The sequence below is a fragment of the Elephas maximus genome, chromosome 3 (genome assembly GCF_024166365.1).
Source record: "Elephas maximus indicus isolate mEleMax1 chromosome 3, mEleMax1 primary haplotype, whole genome shotgun sequence".
In the NCBI taxonomy this organism is placed as follows: Eukaryota; Metazoa; Chordata; class Mammalia; order Proboscidea; family Elephantidae; genus Elephas; species Elephas maximus.
The window spans coordinates 37,583,954-37,609,741 of NC_064821.1; the positions used below are offsets into that span (position 1 = coordinate 37,583,954).

The following is a 25,788-nucleotide window of genomic DNA, read 5'->3' on the forward strand; positions in this document are numbered from 1 at the left end:
TGCTGTCAAGTTGGTTCTAACTCATAGCGACCCTGTGCACAACAGAACAAAATACTCCCCAGTCTTGCGCCATCCTCACAACTGTTGCCGTGCCTGAGCCCGTTGTTGTAGCCACTGTGTCAGTCCATCTCATTGAGGGTCTTTCTCTTCCTTGCTGACCCTCTGTTTTACCAAGCATGATGTCCTTCTCCAGGGACTGATCCCTCTTGATAACATGTCCAAAGTATGTGAGACATAGTCTCACCATCCTTGCTTCTAAGGAGCATTTTGTTTGTACGTCCTCTGAGACAGATTTGTTCGTTCTTTTAGCAGTCCATGGTATATTCAGTATTCTTCGCCAGCACCACAGTTCAAAGGGGCCAACTCTTCTTCAGTCTTCCTTATTCATTGTCCAGCTTTCACATGCATATGAGGCAAAAACACCATGGTTTGGGTCAGGTGCACTTTAATCCTCAAGGTGACATCTTTGCTTTTCAATACTTTAAAGCGGTCTTTTGCAGCCGATTTGCCCAATGCAATGAGTCTTTTGATTTCTTGACTGCTGCTTCCATGGGTGTTGATTGTGGATCCAAGTAATATGAGGCAGGGCAGTGGGCCGAAAAGAGGGAAAGTGAAATGGGACACTGAGACCCCAGGGAAGGGTCTCCACACAGGGGATCCCACTGGGGGTGTTACTGTTTCCTGTACCCTTCTCCCCAAAGCCCTCAGGGTGAAACCTGCTCCCCTCCCCACCCAGCCTAGGAGGCCCTGTGTGACCCCTGTAACCTCCCACTCACTTTCCCTTCCATCTGACCTTCACTTACCCCGGTCCAGTCCACCCACCTCCTTGCTGTTCCTGGAACCAGACACTTTCATTCCCACCCCACGGCGTTTGTACCTTGCATGCCCACTGTCTGGAGTTCTCCACCTCTTGGCATGGCCCCTCACTTCCTTCAGGTCTTGGTGCAACATCATCGTTAGCCCCCATTGAGATTTCCTCCAGCCTGGAGCCTACCCCAGGAATTGTCTATTACCTTAGGGAGGGCCTTAGGAGCCTCACCCCACTCTCAGCCAGAGCTGGGGGCTCAGCTTGCAGGCTTTGGCACTGGGGCAACCCCGATATTTAAAGGAGTCTTTTTTTCTCATCTCTCATTGTCTTTGGTGGGCACCGGGCCTGTGCTGCTTACAGCTCAATGAAGCCTGAAGACCCCCATTAGATCACAGATCACATTTCAGCATAGAGAGCAGACTCAGTCCCATTCATTCATCCATTCATTCAGCAAAGACCAGGGACTGGAAAAGCAGGTGATGAGGTGGGAGATAGGACTCACCAGCTGCAGTCCAGAGACAGCTACTGTGATGGAGGATGCACTGGCATAGTCGGAGCACAAAGGGGATACCCCACTAGTCCAGGGGTGCAGGCACTGCCCCCCAAGAGGCTGGCATCCAAACCAAGGCCTGAGGGATGAAGACCAGAGACAGGTACTTGAGGGAGGAGGGTGTGGTCCAGGTGTGTTCCAGGTGCCTGGTGCCCTGTGAGGGCAAAAAAGACTTGGAGGGGGCACAGGGCAGATGATGGGGTCTGCAGGGAGCTGCAGGTGGCTGAGGGGCTGCAGAGGGAGGGAATGTGGAGTGAGGAGGCCGGTGTTTCCCTAAGACTGAGAGGGAGCTGCAGAGTGCTTGAAGTCAGGGTCAAACCTTGGGTTTGGGGGGTGGGGGGTACAATGGAGATGGGGGGCTCGGGTTGTGGAGAAGGGACTCCCGAGAGACACAAGGTGAAATGGGGAGGAGGTGATTGGTTGGTTGGGGGGCAGGAAGGAATCCAGGACAAAGCCTCAGTGTCCTCTAGTCCCTGCTCCCTTTCAGGGCCCCCCAGCGCCACCCATCATCAAGGACCCCAGTTCCCACTCCCTTTACACCAGCACTGACCCCGGGGGCTGAGGGTATCTCTCCTGCCTGGGAACTCCTGGAGGCTGGGTGGGAGCTGGGTCCTCATCCCTGTCATTGCCCAGTAAGTGGTGAGCACAGTGGGGGAAGGACACCAGGAATTAGATCCCCCCATCCTAGCCCAGAAAAGGAGCACTGAAGGTGCAACTATTAAGTGCTTAGCTGCTAACTGTAAGTTCGAACCCACCCAGCAGTGCCGTGGAAGAAAGGTCTGGCAATCTGCTTGCATTAAGATTACAGCCAAGGAAACCCTATAGCCCAATTCTACTCTGTCACACATGGAGTTGCCATGAGTAGGAGTCAACTCCACTGCAGTGGTTTTTTTTGGATCCCATCACACCCCTCCCCCCCACTTTCCTGCCCTTACACACCAATGACTGCTGGCTGGTCCTGCCAGATGTCTACTCTGCATCCCTCAGGCATCCCTCCTCTGAGGCCAGACGGCCAACACATCTGTCTCCCCAGCCCCAGACCGGGTCTTGACAGAAGGCAGAAACGACCAATTTGAGGCAGCCTGGGCCCCCAGAGAGTGGGGAGGGTGCAGGTGCAGGGGGAGGAGTGGGGAAAGAAAGGGGAAAGGGGGGAAGCCCCGCACCCGGGCCTGCTCTGCCTCCAGACCAGGCTGGTCTCCGGAGCGAAGCGGCGGGCCTCCCCCGTGCCCTGCTCCCAGCTGCCTCTGTGCCAAGGGACCTGGGGCTGAGGGAGTGATAGGGGTGTCGGCCTTTACTCACAGGACAGCCCAGAGAGCTCAGGCCAGGATGGGCGGGCGGCCCTCGAGCCCCCTGGACAAGCGGCAGCAGCAGCATCTGAAGGGTGAGCCGGGCGGGTGATGGGGTAGAAGTTGGGCGTGTGGGGTCAGGACGAGGGTTGTCAGACTCAGTACGGGTTGCCGTAAGTTGCTGTTGGGTCCACTCTGACTCATGACGACCCCAAGTGTGCAGAGTAGAACTGCTCCATAGGGGTTTTCAAGACTGTGACCTTTCAGAAGCAGATCACCAGGCCTTTCTTTCAAGGTACCTCTGGGTGGGTTCGAACTGCCAACATTTCAGCTAGTAGTCAAGCGCTTAACCATTTGCACCAACCTGGCACTGTCAGTGTGAACTCCAGATAAGCAATGAATAGTGTTTTTGTGTAAGTATATCCCAAATATTGCAAGGGACATACTTATGCTAAAATAAGTATTTGTTATATATCTGAAATTAAAATTTAACTGGTTTCTGTCTTTTAGTTTTTAACTCTGATGACCTTATTCTGGGGTTCAGGATGGGGTTGGGGCCTGAGCCTAGGTGGGGATGTCCCAGACCCAGTCAGGCCCAGCCCGGTGGTCTTCTAGAGGGGCAGGGACAAGTAAGTCCCTCTGTGTGGTTCCCAGGAACTGAAGCTCAGTTCCCAATTTGAGACCAAAAGCGGTTGGGAAGGACTCAGTACCTAACGATTCCCTCTGCCCTTTAAAAAAAAAAATTGAACACCTGCTGGGGACCTCTACTGTCATTGGGTCACAATCCAGGAGCCGGTGGTCAAGATGAGGCTGGAGGGGTGCAATGGAGTCAGCAGGTAGGAGATGTGGGAACAGCATTCCCTTTGGGGGAACAGCATGTGCAGAGAACTGTCAGACTGACCAAATTTGCACCCTGGCTCTGCCCCCACTCTGTGACTACGGGCAAGTGACTGCCCCTCTCTGGGCATCGTTCTCCCATAATGAGACAGCAACAATACCTGCCTCACAGGGCCATTGTAAGAATTCAACGAATTACTTTACCCAGTGTCAAGACTTTTTTCCTTTAGTAGTTGAAACAACATAATGATTTGTTTCTCTCTCAGAGATGTGCTGAGGTAGGCAGGCTGGTAGAGTTACAGCCTGAGCTCCTTCCATCTTGAGGTTCTGCCATGCCTGGCCTCCGGGCTCAAGGTCACTTTGTGGTACGTGATTGCTGCTGTGGCTCCAGCCATCGGGTCCACAGTCCAAGTAGTAAAATGCAGTCAAGAGCACATATCTGAAGGCGACAATTTAAAGAACTTTAACAGCTGGGTAGTCACCTCCTAGATCAGGATACAGAACACTTCATCATTCTAGAAAGTTCCCATGTGCTGGGATCGGGTGTTTAAAAGATTTGAAATTTGGAAATAGTGGTGATGGTTGCAAATGATGGATGTAATTAATGTCACCGAATTGTACACGTAAAATTGGTTGAAATGGCAAATGTTTTGTTATACATGTTTTTACCACCAATAAAAAAAGAAAGCTTTTGAAAATCTCCCTAGATAAGGGACACAAGGAAATTTTGGGGGGCAATGGATCTGCTCAATTGTGGTGATGGTTTCATGGGTGTGTAATTGCATCAAAGTTCTTGAAATCGTGCACTTTAAACACAATTAAATGATGTCCAGTGTGCATTAAGGGGTCCCTGGGTGGTGCAAGGAGCCCTGGTGGCACAGTGGATAAGCGTTCAGCTGCTAACCAAAAGATCAGCAGTTCCAATCCACCAGCTGCTCCTTGGAAACCCTGTGGGGCAGTACTGCTCTGACCTATAGGGTCACTAAGAGTTGGAATCCATTTGATGGCAAGGGGTTTAGTTTTTTTGTTTGTTTGGTTGGGTGGTGCAAACAGTTAAGCGCTTGGCTACTAGTTTGAATCCGCCAAGAGGCACTTTGAAAGGCCTGGCGATCTACTCCTGAAAAAATCAGCCATTGAAAACCCTGTGGAGCAGTTCTACTATGACACACATGGAGTCACCATGAGTCGGAATCCATTTGATGGTCACAGGTTTGATTTGGTTGTTGCGCATCAATTATAAGTTAGGCTGAGTCGCCTAAACCCCCGCCCCTCACAGGTTGCCACACACTACAGGGAAAAGTGCTGCAGAGGGTTCTGGGTGAATGGCATTTGGAGCAGTCTTTTGGACAGTTTTGGGGTAGAGGTAGGAGGCCACGGTGGCTTCCCTGCTATCCTGCCCTCTCCCAGGCAGGCCTGCGGCCCCATCCAGCTACCTCACCATCCTCCTGTCCCCGTTCCCTCAGGTCAGGTGGACACTCTGCTGAGGAACTTCCTGCCATGCTACCGTGGGCAGCTGGCCGCCGCCGTCCTATGGCAGATCTCCCGCGAGCTGAACCCCCAGGAGCCTGCAGGGTGCCATCTGTTTCGCAGTAAGGTGGGTGGGCGTAACTGGGTGGTGGGCTCGGGTGGTGCTGGGGGGAATCTGCTAGTTGCAGCCTTCTCTCTGGCCACGTTCCAACCTCCAGACCTTTGCGACCACCTGGGGCGACTTTAAAATATTCATTCATCCATCCATTCTTTTTTTTTTTTTTTGCCTATTTAACGTTTTTCATGTATACAACTTAGTGACACCAATTATACGAATCATATGCAACCATCACCAGCAATCGTTGCCAAGTTTCCCATCGCAGTCAACAAACTCAGTGCTTCACCAACAATGACTCCCGCTTTCCCTTCCCTCCCGCCCTGGTCACCACAAATAAGTTTTTCTCTCTCTACATTTGCCTATTTCATATAAGTTGGATGATATAATATTTGTCCTTTTGTGTCTGGCTTCTTTCACTGAGCCTAATGTTTCAAATTTCATCCAAGTCGTAGCAGGTGTCAATGCTATGCAGGCGCTTGGGCGGGCGGCGCAGGGCGGAAGCCTCAGAACCGGTGCGGCTGTTCCCTCGTGGGTCTATTCTCAGCGCTGCGCAGTGGACAAGCTGTCCCTTCCGAGCTTTCCCGGAAGCCATTTTCCGCACTTGCTGCGGTTCCCAGTCCGCGGCGCAGTGGGGTCCGTGACCGGAGCTCGGGCTCCCGGTTCTCAGCCCGGTGACCGGTCCAACCTCTTGGGGTGGCCTCTGAGGCCACTTCCATTGCGGGGCAGGTCTCTTGAGTGTTTGTTTTCCCGAACATGTTGTGTGTTTATTGACTCAGACTCATAGAACTGCTTCTGTGTGCGCCCCGCTTCCCGGGTCGGGGCCGCGGTGCAGGTGACACCCGGTAACATTTGCAAGGGCTTAAATCAGGGCCCGCTATAAGGTGCTTAGGAAACGAAGAATCACACGACGCAGCGCTCCCAGCCCCACATTTGGGGGCGCCAGACAGGCAGGCGTTTTCCGCGCTGTCGGGACTGAGGGACACCCGCTGCGCCCCGACGTCAGCCCGTCCCTCCTGGCAGAAACTGCCCCGTGTTCGCGAGCACCGAGGTGGCCTGACCCAGCTGCGTGGCCAACCGCCCCGGTGGCAGCCAAGCTTCTGCGTCCTGCGGGGGGACGGCCGACTGGAGTGGTTCAACCACAGGGAGGTGAGCCCGGGGCCCTGGTCCTCAGCCTCCGCACCTCTCCATCCTGCCCTGCCCTGGCATTGGTGTGGGGTCCCGGCTCCCAGCATAGTGAGCCCTCCCGCCCTTCAGTTGTCTGTTCTCAATCATCTAGTATGAATTCAGTCCCATCCTGGGTGCTTGGCCTGGGGTGGGCGACCATCTCGCTTCATCCCGTGCGTGCCTAGGTAAACTGAGGCTTGGTGGGGGGCGGGGACTCAGTCGTAGTCACTGGTGAAACCATGTGGGGCCCTTTGCTCATCATGGCAGTGCCTACTTCCCAGGCAGGGAGCTCAGGTGGGTCACTTACCTCCCTGGGGCTCAGTTTCTCTCTCTGTGGAATGGGATGCTGACTGCCCATGCCACATGGGGCGTCTGGGATTCAGTGAGATAATCTCATATGTGCTTGGGATCAGCTGGGCACATAGAGGGTGCTAGAGGCATGAGGGTTGCGTAGAGGTAGGAGGGAGAACTTCCTCAGTTTCCCCAAAACCTTCCCTCAGGTCTAAAGCTGGGGCATGGAAGTCACAGGTTAGACTCACCCTAAAATCCTAAACCTGTTCTTCTGGTGGCTTTTGTAGGAATATGAAAGTGGGGGCAAGCCCCTTGGTTCCACAGCCCTGACGGGGTACACGGTCCTGACCTCACATCAAGAGTATCTCCGCCTGTTGGACGCTCTTTGCCCAGACCCCTCGGGTTAGTCTCCTGGGACCACATGGGGTGGGGAGGCTCCCTTACCGAAGCACTGCTGACGTTTGGAGGATTGTTCTCTGTGGTGGGGCCCTCCTGTGCACTGTAGGGTGTTGAGCAGCATCCCTGGCTTCCACCCACTTGATGCTAGTAGCAACTCCCCAAGTCCTGATAACTGAAAATGTCACCAGACATGGCTGAGTGTCCCCTGGGAGCACAACCTCCCCGGGTGAGGACATTACTCTAGAAACACCCACATCCACTCTCGCCAGCGTGAGAGGGAGAGTTAGGTCACCTGACCAGAATCAAAGTTGCTGTTGCTAGGTGCCATTGAGTCGGTACCTCATAGCTACCCTATGTACAACACAATGAAACACTGCCTGGTCCTGTGCTATCCTCACAATCGTTGTTATGGTTGAGCCCATTATTACAGTCACTGTGTCAATCTATCTCGCTGAGGGTCTCCCTCTTTTTTGCTGACCCTCTACTTTACCAAGCATTATGTCCTTCTCCAGGGACTGATCCCTCCTGATGACACGTCCAAAGTATGTGAGACTTGGTCTTGCCATCTTTGCTTCTAGGAAGCATTCTGGTTGTAGTTCTTCCAAGACAGAATTGTTCGTCCTTTTGGCAGTCCATGGTATATTCAATATTCTTCGCCAACACCACAATTCAAAGGTGTCAACTCTTCTTCGGTCTTCCTTATTCATTGTCCAGCTTTTGCATACATATGTTGCAATTGAAAATACCATGGCTTGGGTCAGGCACACCTTAGACTCAAAGGTGAGATCTTCATTTTTTTTTTTTTTTTTTAACACTTTAAAGAAGTCTTTTGCAGCAGATTTGCCCAGTGCAATACGTCTTTTGATTTCTTGGCTGCTGCTTCCATGGGCATTCATTGTGGATCCCAGTAAAATGAAACCCTTGACAACTTCAATCTTTTCTCCGTTTATCACGATGTTGCTTATTGGTCCAGTTGTGAGGATTTTTGTTTTCTTGGTGTTGATTAATCTATACTGAAGGCTGTGGTCAAGAAATCAAAAGATGTATTGCTGTGATGCTGGAAGGCTATACCACCAGTATTTCAAATACCATCAGGGTCACCCATGGTGGACAGGTTTCAGTGCAGCTTCCAGACTAAGACAGATGGGGGGTGGGGGAGGTGGGGAAGGCCTGGCTATCTACTCTCAAAAATCAGCCAATGAAAACTTTATGGATCACAACATAACATCGTCCAACTTGCTTGCTTTGGACATATTATTAGCAGGGATCAATCACTGGAGGAGGACATCATATCTGGTGAAGTAGGGGGCCAGTGAGGGTGAGGGAAACCCTTGGTGAGACAGGCTGGCACAATAGCCACAAAGATGGGCTCAAACATTCAAGACACCTGAGGATGACAGGCAAGATGGGGCAACATTCCATTCTGTTGTACATAAGGTCACCTGAATTAGAGTTAACTTAATGGCAGCTATCTCTCTTCCTAAGCATAGAGCTAGGAAGTGGTGTGCCAGCTCATACTCAGGCCTGGCTGACTCCTTTGAGCCATCAAAGGTGGACAACAATCAGGGCTCAGCCCTATCTTGGATTGATTGGTGATGTCTGCCCAGGGAGCTGTGTGGAGGATGCTGAGGCTGGGAAACAATGCGGGGATGGATTAGTGATGTCTGCTCGGGGCTCATTAGGAAGACAGCCCACAGTTCTCCAGGACTGCCCTCAAGCCTGGTACTGCTGGAATAAGGACAGTGGCAGCAATAATCACTATGGCTCATGCCATGCCAGGGGCAACAGACCATGCCAGGGGCTGCTCTAGGTATTTCATGGACATTTTCTCCTAGCGAATGAATGATGGACTGTAGGGTGAATGAGTGAAGGCGTGACATTTTCTGTCTGCTTTCAGGAGACAATGAACAGGAAGAGCCAGACCCCCTCCTGGACATGCCTGAGAGTTTCCCCCTCTTCCTGCAGCACTCCTCTCGCCAGCACCTCTGTTTCTTCGCAACCACTGGGGAGGCACAGCGTGCCTGGAAACTGGCCCTCCAGGGTGGCATCCGGCTTCGGGGCACTGGTGGGTCCTGGGAAGGCTAGGCAGAGGTGCGACACAGGCTCCGGGATCACACGTGCCCCTGCTGCCTGTGAGAACTTCTCCAAACCTCGGTTTCCTTATCTGTAAATTTGGTTGTTGGGGAAGGCAGTTAGTTAGGAGTGGCCAGGACTGTAACGGGGACAGTGCTGCGGAAGCCCAGCCTGGGGGTCAGGGAGGGCTTCTCAGGAGTTGAAGCTGGGGCCTGAAGAAGATGAGGGGCCAGCCAGGTGAAGAAGGTAAACATTATCTACACAGTTTAAACAAGCCCAGTTGGAGAGGCGGCTGGGGGCTCCACTCCTTCTAGGCCCCGCCCCGCTAGGCCCGGCCCCAGAAGGTCCCGCCTACCCTCCTAGACCACGCCCCTTTCCCCTACCCCACCTGCAGTTGCCCACAAAAAACAAACCAAACCCGTTGCCCTGGAGTGATTCCAACTTATAGCGACCCTGTAGGACGGGATAGAGCTGCTCTATAGGGTATCCAACGAGAGCCTGGTGGATTTGAACTGCCAATCTTTTGGTGAGCAGCCGTAGCTCTTAACCACTAAGACATCAGGGTTTCCGGCAGCTGCCTAAAGGGGGCGCCTTTTCCTACCTGGTACAGAGGCGCCTTATGGGCGGGTGGTGGTCCTAGGGGCGTGTGTCCCAGCACGGGGCCCTGTCTGCACAAAGGCCCGCAGGTGGGCGAGACTCGGGTGTTCAGGGACCTGGTGGGGAGAAGCAGGAGGAGGGTGGAGATGGGCGGCTCCTCTGGGTACTAGGGAGCCCCTCAGTCCTGCAGCGCAGCCCGGCCCCCGCTGCCCGGGCCTTCCTGGACGCCGTGAGGCTGTACCGGCAACACCAAGGCCACTTTGGCGACGACGACGTGACCCTGGGCTCGGACGCCGAGGTCAGTCCTCACCTGCGCGCCTGCACCTGGACACCCAAGCCCCACCTGGCCCGCCAGGCCCCAACAGCCCCCTTCCGCAGGTGCTGACGGCGGTGCTGATGCAGGAGCTGCTGCCCGCGCTGCGCTCCCAGACCCTGCCGGGCCTGCGGGGAGTCGGCCGCGCCCGCGCCTGGGCCTGGACCGAGGTAAGGCGGGGTGGGGGACGCGTGAAGGGCCGCTGGTGGGGGGTGCAGGCCGGGCCGCCCAGGATCTCCTACCCGCGACTGTCCTGCCTTAACTTGTTCCCTGTCTCTCCATCTCCCGTCTCTGTCTCTCTGTCCCCTCTCTTCGGCTGTCCCCCGCGCCCCTGGCCCATGTGGGTCCTCGTGTCTGGTCCTGCAGTTTCTGGACGCCGTCCACGCGGCCATCCTGGCCGGGGTCTCTGCGGAGCTCCGCGCCTTCCAGCCCGAAAAGGAGGAACTGCAGGCCACCCTGGAGAGGACGATCCGTCCCGATGTGGACCAGACGCTCCGGCTGCGGGCGCGGGTGGCGAGGAGGCTGCGGGGTGAGGCTGGGGGACGCCTGAAGGGAGGGGCGGGGCAAGAGGAAGAAAGGGGCGGACTGGGGGCGGGGCCTGCCTGGAGAGGACTAGGTCCAGAGGGGCGGGGCCGAGAAAGAAAGGGAAAGGGGCGGGCCTGGGGGGAAAGGAGGGGCGGAACCTTGCGAGAACCTGAGGGGAAGAAAGGGAACACGGGGGGATGGGGGGAGCGAAAGAAGAGAAAAGGGGGGCAGGAGGGTAAGGCCTGAACGAGGAAGGGATCTGGCCGGGGACTGAGACGTGGCGACGGGGCTACAGGCGGAGTCGGAGATGGGGCGGGGCTGTGGGAAGGGGGCGGGCTGGAGGAAGGGGCGAGGCTGGGTGGGTGAGGGGCTGAGGGAGGGTGGGCGCGCGGGTAGTGGTGGGGTCTGCCCTGGGTTGTCCGGTCAAGAAAGTGGAGGTAGCCACTCGGTTGAATCCCGGCTCTGTACCCCGGAGCTGTGAGCCTTTGGGCCGGTCCTCGGTTTCCTCATCTGTAAAATGGGGGAGAGGCGGGTGCTCAGAGTCTGCGTTCCAGTCCACACTGGCCTGTTGAGGCCATGCGGTTCCACCCCGCCATTTGCTGGAGCACCTCACGGAGGGGACCCCAGGCCAGTGTATTCTGCCCTCAGCCGAAGTTCAGGGCCCCTTAGAGTCGTGCCTGCGCCGGGAGGTGGATGCGCAGCTGACCCGGGTCACGCAGAAGCTGCTGAGCACCATGGGGGCCGCACTGGCGGCGGTACGGACTCTCCTCGCGCAAGGCATGGACCGCCTATTTCGCCACCTGCGTGGGAGCCCCTCCGGCGCGCGCCTGCGCAAGGAGGTGAGCTCTGGCGAGCAGGGGCAGTGTGTTACCTTGACTGAAAAGTTGCAGGAATCTTGTATCTTTCCTGTTTAACAACCTCGGAAATCTGTTTTAGCCTGCTTTTTACTTATAGAGGACCTCGGCGCATTCCCCTTGTTCATGTTTATTATGTCACTGGGCACCGCTTAAACGCGGGGGGTGGAGAAGGAGAGGCATTTTAGCAAAACCATTCTGGGGTCATCTTCCCCTCAAACTCCTCTTCCTCCCAGTCCCCAGCTTCAGTTACAGGGCTACACCCAAAGCCATAAAGTTCTGCCCGATGCAAGTAAACTCAGTTCATCTGCTATTCATTGGGCCCCTACTACCTGCCAGGCACCACCAGGCACCTGTCAGTTTGTGGTACTGTGGTGGCTTGCCTGTTGCTATGATGCTGGAAGCTAATAAAAAAATAATATATGTATTTTTTGCTATGATGCTGGAAGCTAATAGGCCACTGGTATTTCAAATACCAGCAGGGTCACCTATGATGGACAGGTTTCAGCGGAGCTTCCAGACTAAGACAGACTAGGAAGAAGGACCTGGCAGTCTACTTCTGAAAAAATTGCCCAGCGAAACCCTTATGAACAACAGCGGAACATTGTATAGTGTTGGAAGATGAGCCCCTCAAGGTGGACCCAAAAAAAAAAAATCAAACTCATTGCCATTCGGTCCATTCCAACTCATAGCGACCCTATAGGACAGAGGAGAACTGCCCCAGAGTTTCCAAGGAGCGCCTGGTGGATTCGAACTGCCAGCCTTTTGGTTAGCAACTGTAACATTTAACCACTGTGCCACCAAGCTTTCCTCAAGTTGGAAAGCACTCAAAATATGACTGGAGAAGAGCTACCCCCTCAAAGTAGAGTCCACGTTATCAGGAGGAACCAGTCCCTGGAGAAGGACATCATGCTTGGTAAGGTAGAGGGTCAGTGAAAAAGAGGAAGACCCTCAAGAAGGTAGATTGACACAGTGGCTGCCACACTGGGGTCAAACATAGCAATGGTTGTGAGATTGGTGCAGGACCAGGCAGTGTATCACTCTGTTGTACAAAGTGTCACTGTGAGTAGGAAACCAACTGCTCGGTGCCTAACAACAACAACTATGTGCCAGGCAACTTTCGATTCACTGTTAGATTTCCATTTCATAATCACCTTCTCTAGGGACTTGCCCAGAATCCCTTTGCCACCCCAGCTGCCCGTGTCTCCCACATCATAGCAGTGTTCAGACACTTCTGTGGTTGTCTGCCTGCAGTTTGTCTCCTCCAACATGACCCTGAGCTCCTTGTGGGCAAAAACCGGGTGGAATTACTCCATCTCAGTTGCCCCAGGGCCCAGCACAGAGCAGGCATCAGGCCATCGTCATAGGTCCCAGAGGGACTCAGTGTGTCTCTTTTCCCTCACCCAAACCAGCACTGCATTTTATCATTTTTCAGTGTTTATCATTTTTTAATTTTTTTCTCTTTTTACTATGATGAAAACATACAAATGACAACATCTGCCAACACAACAACTTCCACATTTACAACTCAGTGACCTTGATTCCACGTTTTGTGTTGTGCTGTCATTATCAGTATCCTCGTCTGAAACATTCCACTGCCATTAACAGAAACTCAGTGTCCCCCAAACAAAAACTCCCCCTCCCATCTCTGGTAACCGTGAATAATCTTTGTTTTCTATATCTTTACTTATTTCATATAAGTGAGATCATACAATACTTGTCCTTTTGCAGCTGACTTATTTGGCTCAGCATAATATTTTCAAGGTCCCTTCATGTGGTAGCATGCATCAGGACTTCATTTCTCTTTATGGCTGAGTAATGGTCCATTGTATGTACAGAGCACATCGTGTCTATCTGTTCATCTACTGATAGACCTTTAGTTGTTTTTATCTCTTGGCTATTGTGAAAAGTGCTGCAACGAACACTGGTGGACAGGTTTCTGTTTGCGTTCCAGTGTCTAAATTTTTATATCCATCTAATGGCCTCAGGAGCCTTGGTGGCACAGTGGTTAAAGTGCGCAGCTGCTAACCAAATGGCTGGTGGTTTGAACCCACCAGCTGCTCCATAGGAGAAATATGTGGCAGTCTGCGCCTGTAAAGATTACAACCTTGGAAACCCTATGGGGCAATTCTACTCTGTCCTATACGGTCACTCTGAGTCGGAATGGACTCGGTGGTAGTGGGTTGGGTTTGGTTTTTAGAATGGCCCCTGGTGGTGCAATGGTTAAGCACTCCACTGCTAACCCAAAGGTTGGCGGTTTGAACCCACCCAGCGGCTCCACAGAAGAAAGGCCTGGCAATCTGCTTCTGTAAAGATTACAGCCATGAAAACCCTATAAGGCAGTTTTACTGTGTCACATGGGGTCTCTATGAGTTGAAAATTGACCCGATGACACCTAACAACAACAACAACGATGGACCCTTGCTCTTGCTTGATTTTGCATTCTTTGGTGATGACCTGGGCATGCCATGTGTCCATTTGGGTTTCTATTTCTGTGAATTGGCAGTGGGGTCCCTGGCCCCACTCTTCCGTCTGTTTTCCTCACCAGCCACCTCTGGCACACAGGTCTATTCGTTCGGGGAGATGCCGTGGGACCCAGAGCTGATGCAGATATGCTACCGAGAGGCTGAGCGGAACCGGGAGCGCCTGCAGCAGCTGGCAGCACCTTTTGGCTTCCTTGGGACGCGGAGCCTTGTCTTTAGAGTTCAGGATATCGCTCAGCAGGTGAAGATGGTGGAGGGGGGTGGTAGGGCATGACTGGCAGGTGTGTGCTGGGGACCTCAGGACACCATGATGACCGAGGGGGATCTGGCCGTCCCTTTTATCCCCCAGGATCATGAGCTCAAGACCAGGCAGTGACCATGCCAAGTGGGCAGGGCTGTGGTGGGGGACACTCACACAGGATGTGCCCTAAGGAGATGCCTGGCTGATCTCCAGGGACAGAAGTGCTTCCTGAGGAGGGGCCTTCCACGCTGGGACAGTGGTGGGGGGGATGAGAGTGGAGCATGTTCCAGGGAGAGGGAACATCGAGGATAAGTGCTGGGAGGTGAGAGTTTGGTTGCATTTGGAGGTAATTTAGAGAGGTTGGATTGTAGGTTTTGGTCCCTGGGTGGCACAAATGGTTTGAGATTGGCTACTAACCTAAAGGTTGGAGGTTCGAACCCACCCAGTGGTGTTTCAAAAGAAAGCCTTGGTGTCTGCTTCTGTAAAGATTACAACCAAGAAAACCCTATGGAGCTCAGTTCTACTCTGTAACACGTGGGATTGCCATAGGTTGGAATTGACTCCATAGTAAGTTGTTTTTTTTCCTGGTTTGGAGTAGGGGGAGATAGGCTGGTGAGCTGGGCAGGGTAGATCCCACAGGGACTTGAGTACTGGGATACGGAGCCAGCTCTGTCCTGTGGCAATACAGAGCCACATGAATGAGTTATACGTGATTCATGGCTTATAAAGCTCCACCTGCCATGAGGATCAGGGGCTGTTGGGGACAGGAGTGGAAGTGGCAGAGTTGTTCAATTTGCACACCGCGCAAGGACATGGTCTGAGGGAGCTGGACTCCAGCCAGCTCTCCACTCACCAAGCCAGGCACCCTGGCCTGGAATCCCTTAAAGGGAGGGTGCTTTCTGCCAGTGCGCACAGATGTGCCCTGAGTGGACTGAATGTCCCCCAATGTCGGAGCATGGATCCTGGGGTCACCCATCCCTCCTCCCACAGCTCATGGCCGATGCTGCAGCCACCTTCCTGCAGCTGGCCGACCAGTGTCTGACGGCGGCCCTGGACTGCCAGCAGGCTACCAAGCAGCTGGAGAAAGTCAGGGGGCGCGTACTGAAGGTAAGGCCGGTGGGGCACACTGGTGGGGCCTGGAGGTCAGACGGTGGCTGGAGGGCTGCTCGGGTGTGTCCCGCAGAAGTTCGAGTCAGACGGTGGCTCCGCGAAGAGGCAGTTCGCCCGTGAGTGGCTGGTGCGCATATTCCTGCCGTTTGTGCTGGGCCAGCTGGAGCCAGGCTGCAAACTGGTGAGCTGATGATGGCCGCACAGGCAGTTCCTTGAGTGTGACTGAGCTCAGGGTCCCTGTTTTAGTTATCTAGAGCCGCTGTAACAGAATTACTGTGTGGTTGGTTTCAAAGAACAGAGATTTATTTCTTCACAGTTTGTGGTTATTGTTATTCACTGCTGTCGAAATCAGCCCCTGACTCGAGGTGACTCCATGCACAATGGCGTGGAAGGCAAGAATTCTACCACTGAATACCACCACTGCCTCTTCCTCAGCGTTTAGGAGGCTAGAAGTCCGAATTCAGGGTGCCGGCTCTAGGGGAAGGCTCTCTCTGTCCACTCTGGGGGGAATCCTTGTCTCAGCTTCTGTAGTGTTCTTCTTTGTGTTCCTTGGAAATCTCCACGTGGCATCCATCTTCCCCCATTTGTGCTTGCTTGTCTCTCTGCCTAATCTGTTCCTTTTACGTCTCAAACGTTGTTGTTGTTGTCAGGTGCCATCGAGTCAGTTCTGACTCATGCGACCCTATGTACAATAGAACGAAACACTGCCCGGTCCTGCGGCTCACAATCGTTGCTATGTTTGAGTCCATTGTTGCAGCCACTGTGTCAATCCATCTCATTGAGGGTCTTTCTCTTTTTTGCTGGCCCTCTACTTTATCAAGCATGTTGTCCTTTTCCAGGGACTGGTCCCTCATGATAACATGTCCAAAGTATGTGAGACAAAGTCTTGCCTTTCTTGCTTCTAAGGAGCCTTCTGGCTGTGTATCTCAAAAGTGATTGGGGTTAAAACACACCCTAAGCTGATACGGTCTCATTAACATAAAGAAAACTCTATTTCCAAGTGGAATTACATCCACCACTATGTTGTCGTTAGTTGTCATAGAGTCGATTCCGACCCATGGCAACCCCTGTGTGTCAGAGTAGAACTGATTCATAGAGTTTCCAATGGTGGTAACCTTTCAGAAACAGATCACCAGGCCTGTCTTCCGAAGCACCTCTGGGTGAGTTTGAACCGCCAACCTTTTGGCTAGTAGTCAATCGCTTAATTGTTTGTGCCACCCAGGGACTCCTTATCCACAGGTATCAGAATTAGGATTTCCAACACATATTTTTGGAGGACACAATTCAATCCATAATAGACCATTAGAAACTTTTGTTCCCTGAGCTCCTGGGCTCAGCTGATGGCTCCTCTGGGCTCCCACAATCCCTCTGCTTCCCCCATGAGCACACTTGTTACCCTGCATCTGCCATGTGATGCCTGGGGTGGGGTCTTATACACATTGTGTCAGCGGGTGACATGGGCTTTGGAGACAATGGAGGAGGCAGATGGGGAGTGGGTGGAGGGTGCCGAGTGGTTAGAGAGGGTCTCATTGAGAAGATGACGCTTGAGAAGGGACCTGAAGGCATGAGCCGCATCCTGGGAAGGGGAGAAGGGCATTCAGAGAGCAGGCACAGCTTGTGCAAAGGCCCCAAAGCAGGGCTGTGCCTGGTGTGTTGGGGGAATGGTGAGGAGGGGGATGTGGCTGGAGCAGAGTGAGAGAGAGGGAGGGCAGGAAAGAGGAGGGGGATCATGGGGGCCAGGCCACGTGGGGCTCAGGGGCACAGAGAGGGGTTTGACTTAGGTGTTCATAGAAATCTCCGGACACCAAGGAAGTGACTGGGAAGGGGGGGGTCGTCACAGTGGAGACGACCACCCTAGTCCCAGTGAAGGGGGATTTGCTTTGTTATTTTACCCCATGTGTTAGGTTACAGAGAAACAGAACCAAGAGAATGTGTGTGTGTGTATATATATGTTGTTGTTGTTAGGTGCCATTGAGCTGGTTCCAACTCAGCAACCCTATAGGACAGAGTAGAACTGCTCCATAGTGTTTCCAAGGAGTGGCTGGTGGATTTGAGCTGCTGACCTTTTCGTTAGCAGCCAAGCTCTTAACCACTATGCCACCAGGGCACATACACATATACAATACATATATTCTACATATATTGGGGTGAATTACCCAATAAGCAAGGTAAGCATGGGCTTACTTGTGCTTACTGCTTACTTATCTGTTACGAACAATTTCACATGTTTTTCATTATGAAAGCATATGAAATCGTTCACTACAGATTAGTAAGTAAGCACAAGGAAATCTGTGCTTACCTTGCTTACTGGATAGTCTGTCCCTGTCAGGGATTATAAATTTGAAAATAGGCTTTGATTCTGTAAGAAGGCACTGTGAGGTTGGAAGACAGACAGATGCCAGCCATATCTAGCAGAAATTTTGATGTGGTGAAAAACTGTGAAATTGTTCACTACAGATGATCTAGTAAGCAAGGTAAGCACCGTGCTTATCTTGCCTATTACATAATCCGCCCCAATGTATGTATATGTATATTGTTTTATTGCTGTTAGGTGCCCTTGAGTTGATTCTGACTCATAGCGACCCTGTGTACAATAGAATGAAACACTTCCTGGTCCTGTGCCATGCTTACAATCGTTATCCTTGAGCCCATTGTTACAGCCACTGTGTCAATCCATCTCACTGAGGGTCTTCCTCTCCTTTCCAGACCCTCTCCTTCACCAAGCATGATGTCCTGCAGGGACTGACCAGTCCTGATAACATGTGCAAAGTATGTGAGACGAAGTCTCGCCATCTTTGCCTCTAAGGAGCATTCTGGCTATACTTCTTTCAAGACAGATTTGTTCATTCTTTTGGCAATACATGGTATATTCAATTCTTTGCCAACAGCATAATTCAAAGGCATAAGTTCTTCTTGGGTCTTGCTTATTCGTTGTCCAGCTTATGCATGCATATGAGGTGATTGAAAACACTGTAGCTTGGGTCAGGTGCACCTTAGTCCTCAAGGTGACATCTTTTCTTTTCAACACTTTAAAGAGGTCTTTTGCAGCAGATTTGCTCAATGCAACGCGTCTTTGATTTCTTGACTGCTGCTTCCATGGGGGTTGATTGTGGATCAAAGTAAAATAAAATCCTTGACAGCTGCAATCTTTTCTCCATTTATCATGATGTTGCTTATTGGTCCAGTTGTGAGGATTTGTGTTTTCTTGATGTTGAGGTGTAATCCATACTGAAGGCTGTAGTCCTTGATCTTCTTCAGTAAGTGCTTCAAATCCTCTTCACTTTTAGCAAGCAAGGTTGTGTCATCTGCATATCTCAGGTTGTTAATAAGTCTTCCTCCAATCCTGATGCCCTGTTCTTCATATAGTCCAGCTTCTCAGATTATTTGCTCAGCATACATGTTGAATAAGTATGGTGAAAGAATAACCTGATGCATACCGTTCCTGACTTTAAACCATGCAGTATCCCCTTGCTCTGTCCGAATGACTGCCTCTTTTTCTATGTACAGGTTCCTCATGAGCACAGTTAAGTGTTCTGGAAATCCCATCCTTCGCAGTGTTACCCATGATGTATGTACATGTATGTGTATGTAATGTGGAGTCCCTAGGTGATGCAAGCGGTTCATGTGCTCTGCTGGTAGCTGAAAGGTTGAGGTTCAAGTCCACCCAGAGATGCCTAGGAAGGAAGGCGTGGAGATCTACTTCTGAAAAATCGGCCATTGAAACCCCTTGGAGCACAGATCTAGGGCACCACGAGTCAGAGTTGACTCAATATCAACTGTTTTTGTAAATATATATACTTGATAGAGGAAACCCTGACGGTGTAGTCTTTAAGAGTTCAGCTGCTAACCAAAAGGTCAGTGGTTGGAATTCACCAGGCACTCTTTGGAAACCCTATAGAGTAGTTCTACTCTGTCCTATAGGGTCTCTATGAGTCGGAATCAACTTGATGGCAATGGGTTTTTTTGTTTTGTTTTTTTTTTTTGGTTTCATACCTAGATAGATAGGTAGGTAGGTAGGTAGATAGGTACGTAGGTAGGTAGATAGACAGAGAGAGAGATATTTACTTTAAGGAATTGGCTCATGCAACGGTGAGGGTTGGCAAGTCCAAAATTTGTAGGCCAGGCCGCAGGCTAGAAACTCCAGCAGGATTTCTATGATGCAGTCTTGAGGCACAATTCCTTCTTTTCAGGAAATATTCATTTTGCTCTTTACGCCTTCGGCTGATTGGATGAGGCCCGCCCACATTCTTGAGGGTCATCTCCTTAGAGTCAGTTGATTGCAGATGTCTATTACATCTAGAAAACACCTTCACAGCGACAGCTAAACCAGTGTTTGACCAAACACCTGGGCACCACTGCCTGGCCTGGTTGACACATAAATGAACCCTCACAGCCTACAAGCCTATGAAATATGGATCATGGAGTCCATTTTATATATGAGGAAACCAAGGCTCAGAGAGAACAGTTAAGACCATTGTCCGAGGCCCCCAGCAAATCTGGGCTGGTCTGGGGCTCGAACCTGTGTCTCAGGCCTCCAGAGTCCTGCCCTCCAGCCCAGCTCTAATGGCCTCTGTTTCAGGAGCTGCCTGAAGATGAAGGGGACATCCTTGCTGGGTGTGGCCAGGCCCTGACTGTCAAGGGCATTTACGAGGATGTCATCCGGGGTATCTTGCTGCAGAGGATTGACCGAGGTGAGTTCTGGGGCCCCTGTGGCTCAGGGGAGCCTGGGCCCTGGCTGTGTGTACCAAGCCCCACTAGGGCTGTTATCACCTTTCACTTCCTGTTAACACTTGCCCTCTGACCACCAGTCAGGGCTGGGGCAGAGGGGGCCCAGGGTTGGGGAGCCTAGAGGGACAGTGATGGAGTCCTGAAGGAGGGAGCATTTGAGTGAGGCTGTGAAGGGTATGTAGGAGTTCCCGGGATGACAAGAAGGAGGTGGAATTACAAAACTGGGGCCTCTTCCTTTTAAGAAGCTTAAAATCTTGAAAACAATGTTTGTTAAGGCCAAAACAATATTAAAACCCATTGCCAATGTTAGGAAGATACGTAAAAGGTGGGTGGAAAGAAAAATTATAAGGTGGTTTGATTCCTCCATGTGAATACTGCTCTGTGCCGAGATACTTAGGACTAAATCAATTGCTGATGCCAAAGTGGATTACTTAAACCAAAATTAAATCAAAAAAATTAAAAAAGTTGAGAAAAATAGACTGGGGCCAGAAATTTACATTTATTCATTCAACAACCACTCCCTGTTTTTCTCAAGCCTGGCATTGGGGCCCCTGAGAGTTTTGGGACTTAGGGGGCATGCCTCTCAGGGGAGCGCCTAGTCTAGGAAGAGGACCCCACAATGCCTCTTCTCTTCCCTGGCCATGTTAGATCATTCAAACGAATAAACAATTGCAGCTGCCATGTTGTGTGCCCTAAGGGAGGGACAAACAGCTTGCGGTGGCCATTCAGGGAATGCCCAGGGTGTCCTGCGTGTCTCAGTTCCCGAGAGCTGCTGTAACAGAAATGCCATACGTGGATGGTTTTTAAAGAACAGAAACATATTTTCTCACAGTTCAGGAGGCTGGAAGTCTGAATTTGGGGCACCGGCTCTAGAGGAAGACTTTCTCTGTCTGCTGTAGGGGAAGATCCTTGTCTTTTTTCAGCTTCTGTTCCTCTGTTCCTTGGAGATCTTTACATGGAATCTATTTTTTCCCATCGGTGCTTCTTTGTGAAACCCTGATGGCATAGTGGAATTAAGAGCAGTGGCTGCTAACCAGAAGGTCGGCAGTTCAAATCCACCAGGCGCTCCTTGGAAACCCTATCGGGCAGTTCTACTCTGTCCTCTAGGGTCTCTGTGAGTTGGAATCTACTCGAGGGCAATAGGTGTGGTTTTTTTTATAGGTGCTTCCTTGCTTCTTTTCCTAATCTGCTCCTTTTATATCTCAAAAGTGATTGGTTTATGACAGACCCTACACTGATATGGCCTTATTAACATAACAAATAAAACCCTAATCCCAAAAGGGATCACATCCACAGGTATCCCGTTTCCCTCTTTGATTCTGACTCATAGGGATCCTATAGGGCAGAGTAGAATTACGCCGTAGGGTTTCCAAGGCTGTAGTCTTTACTGGGGAGCCCTGGTGGTGCAGTTGTTAAAGTGCTCGGCTGCTAACCCAAAGGTCTGCTGTGCAAGCCTGCCAGTAGCTCCTCGGGAGAAAGATATGGCAGTCTGCTTCCGTAAAGATTTCAGCCCTGTCACATGGGGTCGCTATGAGTTGGAATCGACTCGATGGTAATGGATTTGGAATCTTTTTTTTTTTTAAATTATACTTTAGATGAAGGTTTACCAAACAAACTAGCTTCTCATTAAACACTTAGTACACATGTTGTTTTGTGACATTGATTACCAACCCCAGGACATGTCAACACTTTCCCTTCTCAACCTTGGGTTCCCTATTACCAGCTTTCCTGTCCCCTCCTGCCTCTGATCCTTGCCCTTGGGCTGGTGTGCCCCTTTAGTCTTGTTTTGTTTTATGGACCTGTCTAATCTTTGGCTGAAGGGTGAACCTCAGGAGTGACTTCATTACTGAGTTTAGGGCATCTGGAGGCCATACTCTAGGGGCTTCTCCAGTCTCTGTCAGGCCAGTAAGTCTGATCTTTTTTTGTGAGTTAGAATTTGTTTCTACATTCTTCCCCAGCTCTGTCCAGGACCGTCTATTGTGATTCCTGTCAGAGCAGTTGGTGGTGGTAGCCGGGCACCATCTAATTGTGCTGGACTCAGTCTGGTGGAAGCTGTGGGTAGTTGTGGTCCTTTAGTCCTTTGGACTAATCTTTTCCTTGTGTCTTTTGTTTTCTTCATTCGTTCTTGCTTGAGACGGGGTGGGACCAGTGGAATGTCTTAGATGGCTGCTCACAAGGCTTTAAGACCCCAGACGCTTCTCACCAAAGTAGAATGTAGAGCATTTTCTTTATAAACTATGTTATGCCACTTCAGCTAGAAGTTCCCCGAGACCATGGTCCCCACAGCCCTCAGCCCGGTATTTCGGTCACTCAGGGAGTTTGGATGTGTCTGTGGAGCTTCCATGACCTTACCTTGGACAAGTTCCTCAGTATTGTGGAAGCAGACTACCACATCTTTCTCTCACAGAGCTGCTGGTGGTTCGAACCGCTGACCTCTCGAATCGCAGCAAAGCACTTAACCACTGTGCCACCAGGGCTCCCTTCCACAGGTGTAGGGATTAGGATTCCAACACATATTTTGGGGGGACAAATTCAATCCATAACACTGTAGCAGGCAGAGATGGTGTGAAGGGCCAAGGGAGGAGAGGAGGCTGGAGGCCATCCAGGGTGGGTGTGTAAGGACTCGAATGATGGGGGGTTGGGGAGGAAGAGTTTAGACTTTATCTTGCAGGCACTGGGGAGCCATGGAGGGTGTGTGAGCAGAGGGTGACCATGGCTAGACTGGAAGCCAGGGAGGAGGCTGAGGGCAAGGTCCTGGGGGCAAAGGACAGGATTGAGCAGGGGCGACAGCCATGGGGACGGAGCCCAGGAGTGAGGTTGAGGTGGGTGCCGGAATTGTTGGCGTGGAGGTGTCACAGATGGGGCCGCAACCCAGGGAGAGTGTAGAGAAAGGAGAGGAAACACCAGAAGGGGCCTCAAAGAGCCTGGATTTGAAGGATACAAGAGGAAGAAGGAGCGCAGAAGGAGCAGTCAGAGAGGTAGGAGGAACCAGGAGATGGAAGGGTCCCCAGAGACAGGGAGCTAAGCATGAGGGTGTGTCCTTGGTTTGTGGGGGCAGACAGGAAGCAAGCAAGTTTAACTGAGTTCCCTTAGAATTGGGGGGATTTAAAAAATATATATATATTTAATTTTATCGTGGTGAAAATATGCATAACAAGACATATGCTATCTCAACCATTTCCACATATACAATTCAGTGACATTTCTTATATTCTTCAAACTGGCCCTCATTCTCGCTCTCCTTTTCGAAGTCATTCCACCACCATTAACATAAACTCAATGGTCCAGAATAGGGTAGATTTTAAATGGAAAAAGCCTATCCTCTGATTGAAAAAGTGAATCCAGAAACAGGTAACCCTGATGCGTGCCTAGAGGTTTGATGTATGCTGGGGAGTTGCCATCTTCAATTGACTTGTGATGTCTGCCTCTAGCACTGTGTTGGTAGGAGGGATTAGTGGTCTCCAAACTCAGTGAAGAGTGTGGGGATGGACTTGCAATGTCTGCCATGGGTGCAGGTGTGCGGAGAGACTGCCTTTCTTTTGGAATCTTGGTTGAGATATTTGCTGCCACCCTCTGCCCTCTGGAGTCCTGGTGGCGCAGTGGTAAAGAGCTCAGCTGCTAACCAAAAGGTTGGCAGTTCGAATCCATCAGCTGCTCCTTGGAAACCCTATGGTGCGATTCTACTCTGTCCTATAGGGTCACTATGAGTCCATTTGACACTTCAGCAACAGGTTTGGTTTTGGTTTTCTCTGACCTCTAGTGGGCTCTCTAGGGAAATGCAGGTATGCCTTTTGATGCCTGGGCTTCCTCAAGTGAGTCCAGGGGCTTATCTCTTGTTTCAGAATTGAAAAAGGCCCTTGGTACAAGCGACGTGTCCTGCGCTCCGGATGGCTTCTTAGATGCTCCTTGGGACCAGGATGGAGCAGGTAAGGACCCTAATGTCCATGGGCTGTGCCAGTGAATCTCTGGGGGGCTGGGAGCCTGCGTGAGGGCATGGGGTGGTTGTGGGTGTGGATTTGAAGATGGAATGACATGTACCTTGTTCCCTCCTCTGGCTGGGCTGGACAAGCTCATGGCAAACAAGGGCAATAGGGAGCCATGGAGTATGTTTGAGCTACGGAGGCACCCTCTAGCCCAGGTCTGATATTCATGAGAGCTCAGCTGTCAGGACCTGCGAAGGCGATGAATTTGTATCCCATCTTGTCTTGCCAAGACTAGATGGGGCTTCTCCCAGCAGCTGTTCCTGTTCCCAACACTGGAAGGGGAGAGAGTAGGAACGGAAATCTCAGGTTTGCAGTTGGCAAAGGCTTAGGGCCTGGGTGGTCTCACCAGCTTCCAATCTGCAGGGAGCTCCCTATTGAAGAGGTTGAGGGAGGCCAGGCTGGGCTCCTAGGCTTCAGCTCTGGAGATGGACATCAGGCAGAAACAAGCAGAAAACAACGATCCAGCTGGAAGCCAGACCCATGGGCAGAATGTCCATAATCTGGTGCTCAAAATCTGGGGCAGAGGCAGGGAGTCCAGAAGAGCTCACAGCTTGGCCCGTCTGTCTCCTAGGGCTGCTGTAACAGAAATACCACACATAAAGAACAGAAATTTAGTGTCTCACAATTCTGGAAGTTAGAAGTCCAAATCAGGGTCTTGGCTCTGTCGATTCCTTCCTTGTCTCCTTCTCAGTAGCCTCAGATGTTCCTTGGTTCATTGGCTTGTAGACAGTCATCACATGGATCTGTCTTTTCCCATGTGTGTGTCTGTGTCTGTTCTGCTCTTTTTATAACCCAGAAGTGATTAGATTAGGATCCACTGTACACGGGTATGGCCTCAACTGATTGGTTGATTATATTACATTGTGGTTGTTGCTAACTGCCTCCAACTCATGGCAGCCCCATGCACAACAGAATGAAACACTGCCTGGTTCTGCACATCCCCGTGATCGGTTATGGATCAGGCAATCGTGATCCATAGGATTTTCATTGTCTGATTTTTAGAAGTAGATTGCCAGGCCTTTCTTTCTGGTCTACTTAAGTCTATAAGCTTTGCTGAAACTTGTTAAGCATCCCAGCAACATGCAAGACAGGTGGTGGCTATGCATTGAATTCAATCAAACTTGAGTCTCCCACATGGAAGTTGAGAATTCGAGCACTTGTTACATGCCAAATATTAGACATGTCTGATTTATATCATTCTCATGACATTTTCCATTTTACAGATGAGGAAACTGAGGCTCATAGAGGGGGATGGACTTGCCCCAGGCCGCCAGGATCCAGCACTGAGGTCCAGCCAACCCGCCCACTACCTCCTGCGAGAACATTCTGGAGCTGAATCTTTCCTCACATCTACCCTCATTTCCATTGGATAAATGTCTGCAAGTGGAATTTCTGGGCCAAAGCATATGCAACATTTCAAAGCTTTTGTAACCCCCACAACCTCATTCCCCCACCAGCAGCAATTGTGAGTTTTCTCCATATCCTTTCCAAACACCAGAAATTTTCATAAAAGAAAAAACTCTTTTGTAAGACTCGAGTTGACTAAAAAAACAAAATAAACTCAATTTTTTTTTTACATTTCAAAATAAATTTATTTTCAATTTCTTCGATGACTGAATTGAACTTAAAAATATATTTATTGGTCATTTATATATCTTTTTTTAAGTTAATTTCCTATTCATGGCTTTTCCCCATTTTTCTCTTGGGGAGTTTATCTTTTTCTTATTGATGTCTAATAACTCTTTGTATATTAAGGATATTAATATTTTTATACAGTTTGAAATATTATTTTCTCAGCTTGATGTGGGCTTTTTAGGTTTGCTTATTGCTACATTTTTCAACTTGGAATTGAGATTCCCAGCTGAGAGTTAGGCTTTTACTGACCTCTTCTGTTCGCCAGAAAAGTATCTGTTCACAGAGGTTGGCAGCTTCTCCTCTGTCACATGTTTTACAGCTGCTTC

The 25,788-nt window shown here is 50.9% G+C and overlaps 1 protein-coding gene across 2 annotated transcripts; it reads left to right on the forward strand.

Moving 5' to 3' along the window:
- The first annotated feature begins 2,517 nt into the window (after positions 1-2,517).
- Positions 2,518-25,386, forward strand: NIBAN3 (niban apoptosis regulator 3). Of its 2 annotated transcripts, XM_049877378.1 has the most exons (15): positions 2,518-2,739; positions 4,945-5,075; positions 6,087-6,212; positions 6,809-6,923; positions 8,818-8,985; positions 9,773-9,888; positions 9,969-10,073; positions 10,270-10,432; positions 11,077-11,267; positions 13,848-14,006; positions 14,997-15,113; positions 15,190-15,297; positions 19,696-19,807; positions 23,687-23,770; positions 25,051-25,386. In XM_049877378.1, the coding sequence occupies exons 1-15, from the start codon at positions 2,685-2,687 to the stop codon at positions 25,161-25,163; spliced, it is 1,863 nt and encodes a 620-aa protein (XP_049733335.1). In that variant the 5' UTR covers positions 2,518-2,684; the 3' UTR covers positions 25,164-25,386. The 2 variants fall into 2 exon arrangements, with proteins under 2 accessions (XP_049733335.1, XP_049733334.1); XM_049877377.1 differs by lacking the exon at positions 15,190-15,297 and having other exon boundaries at positions 2,536-2,739.
- The last annotated feature ends 402 nt before the right edge of the window (positions 25,387-25,788 follow it).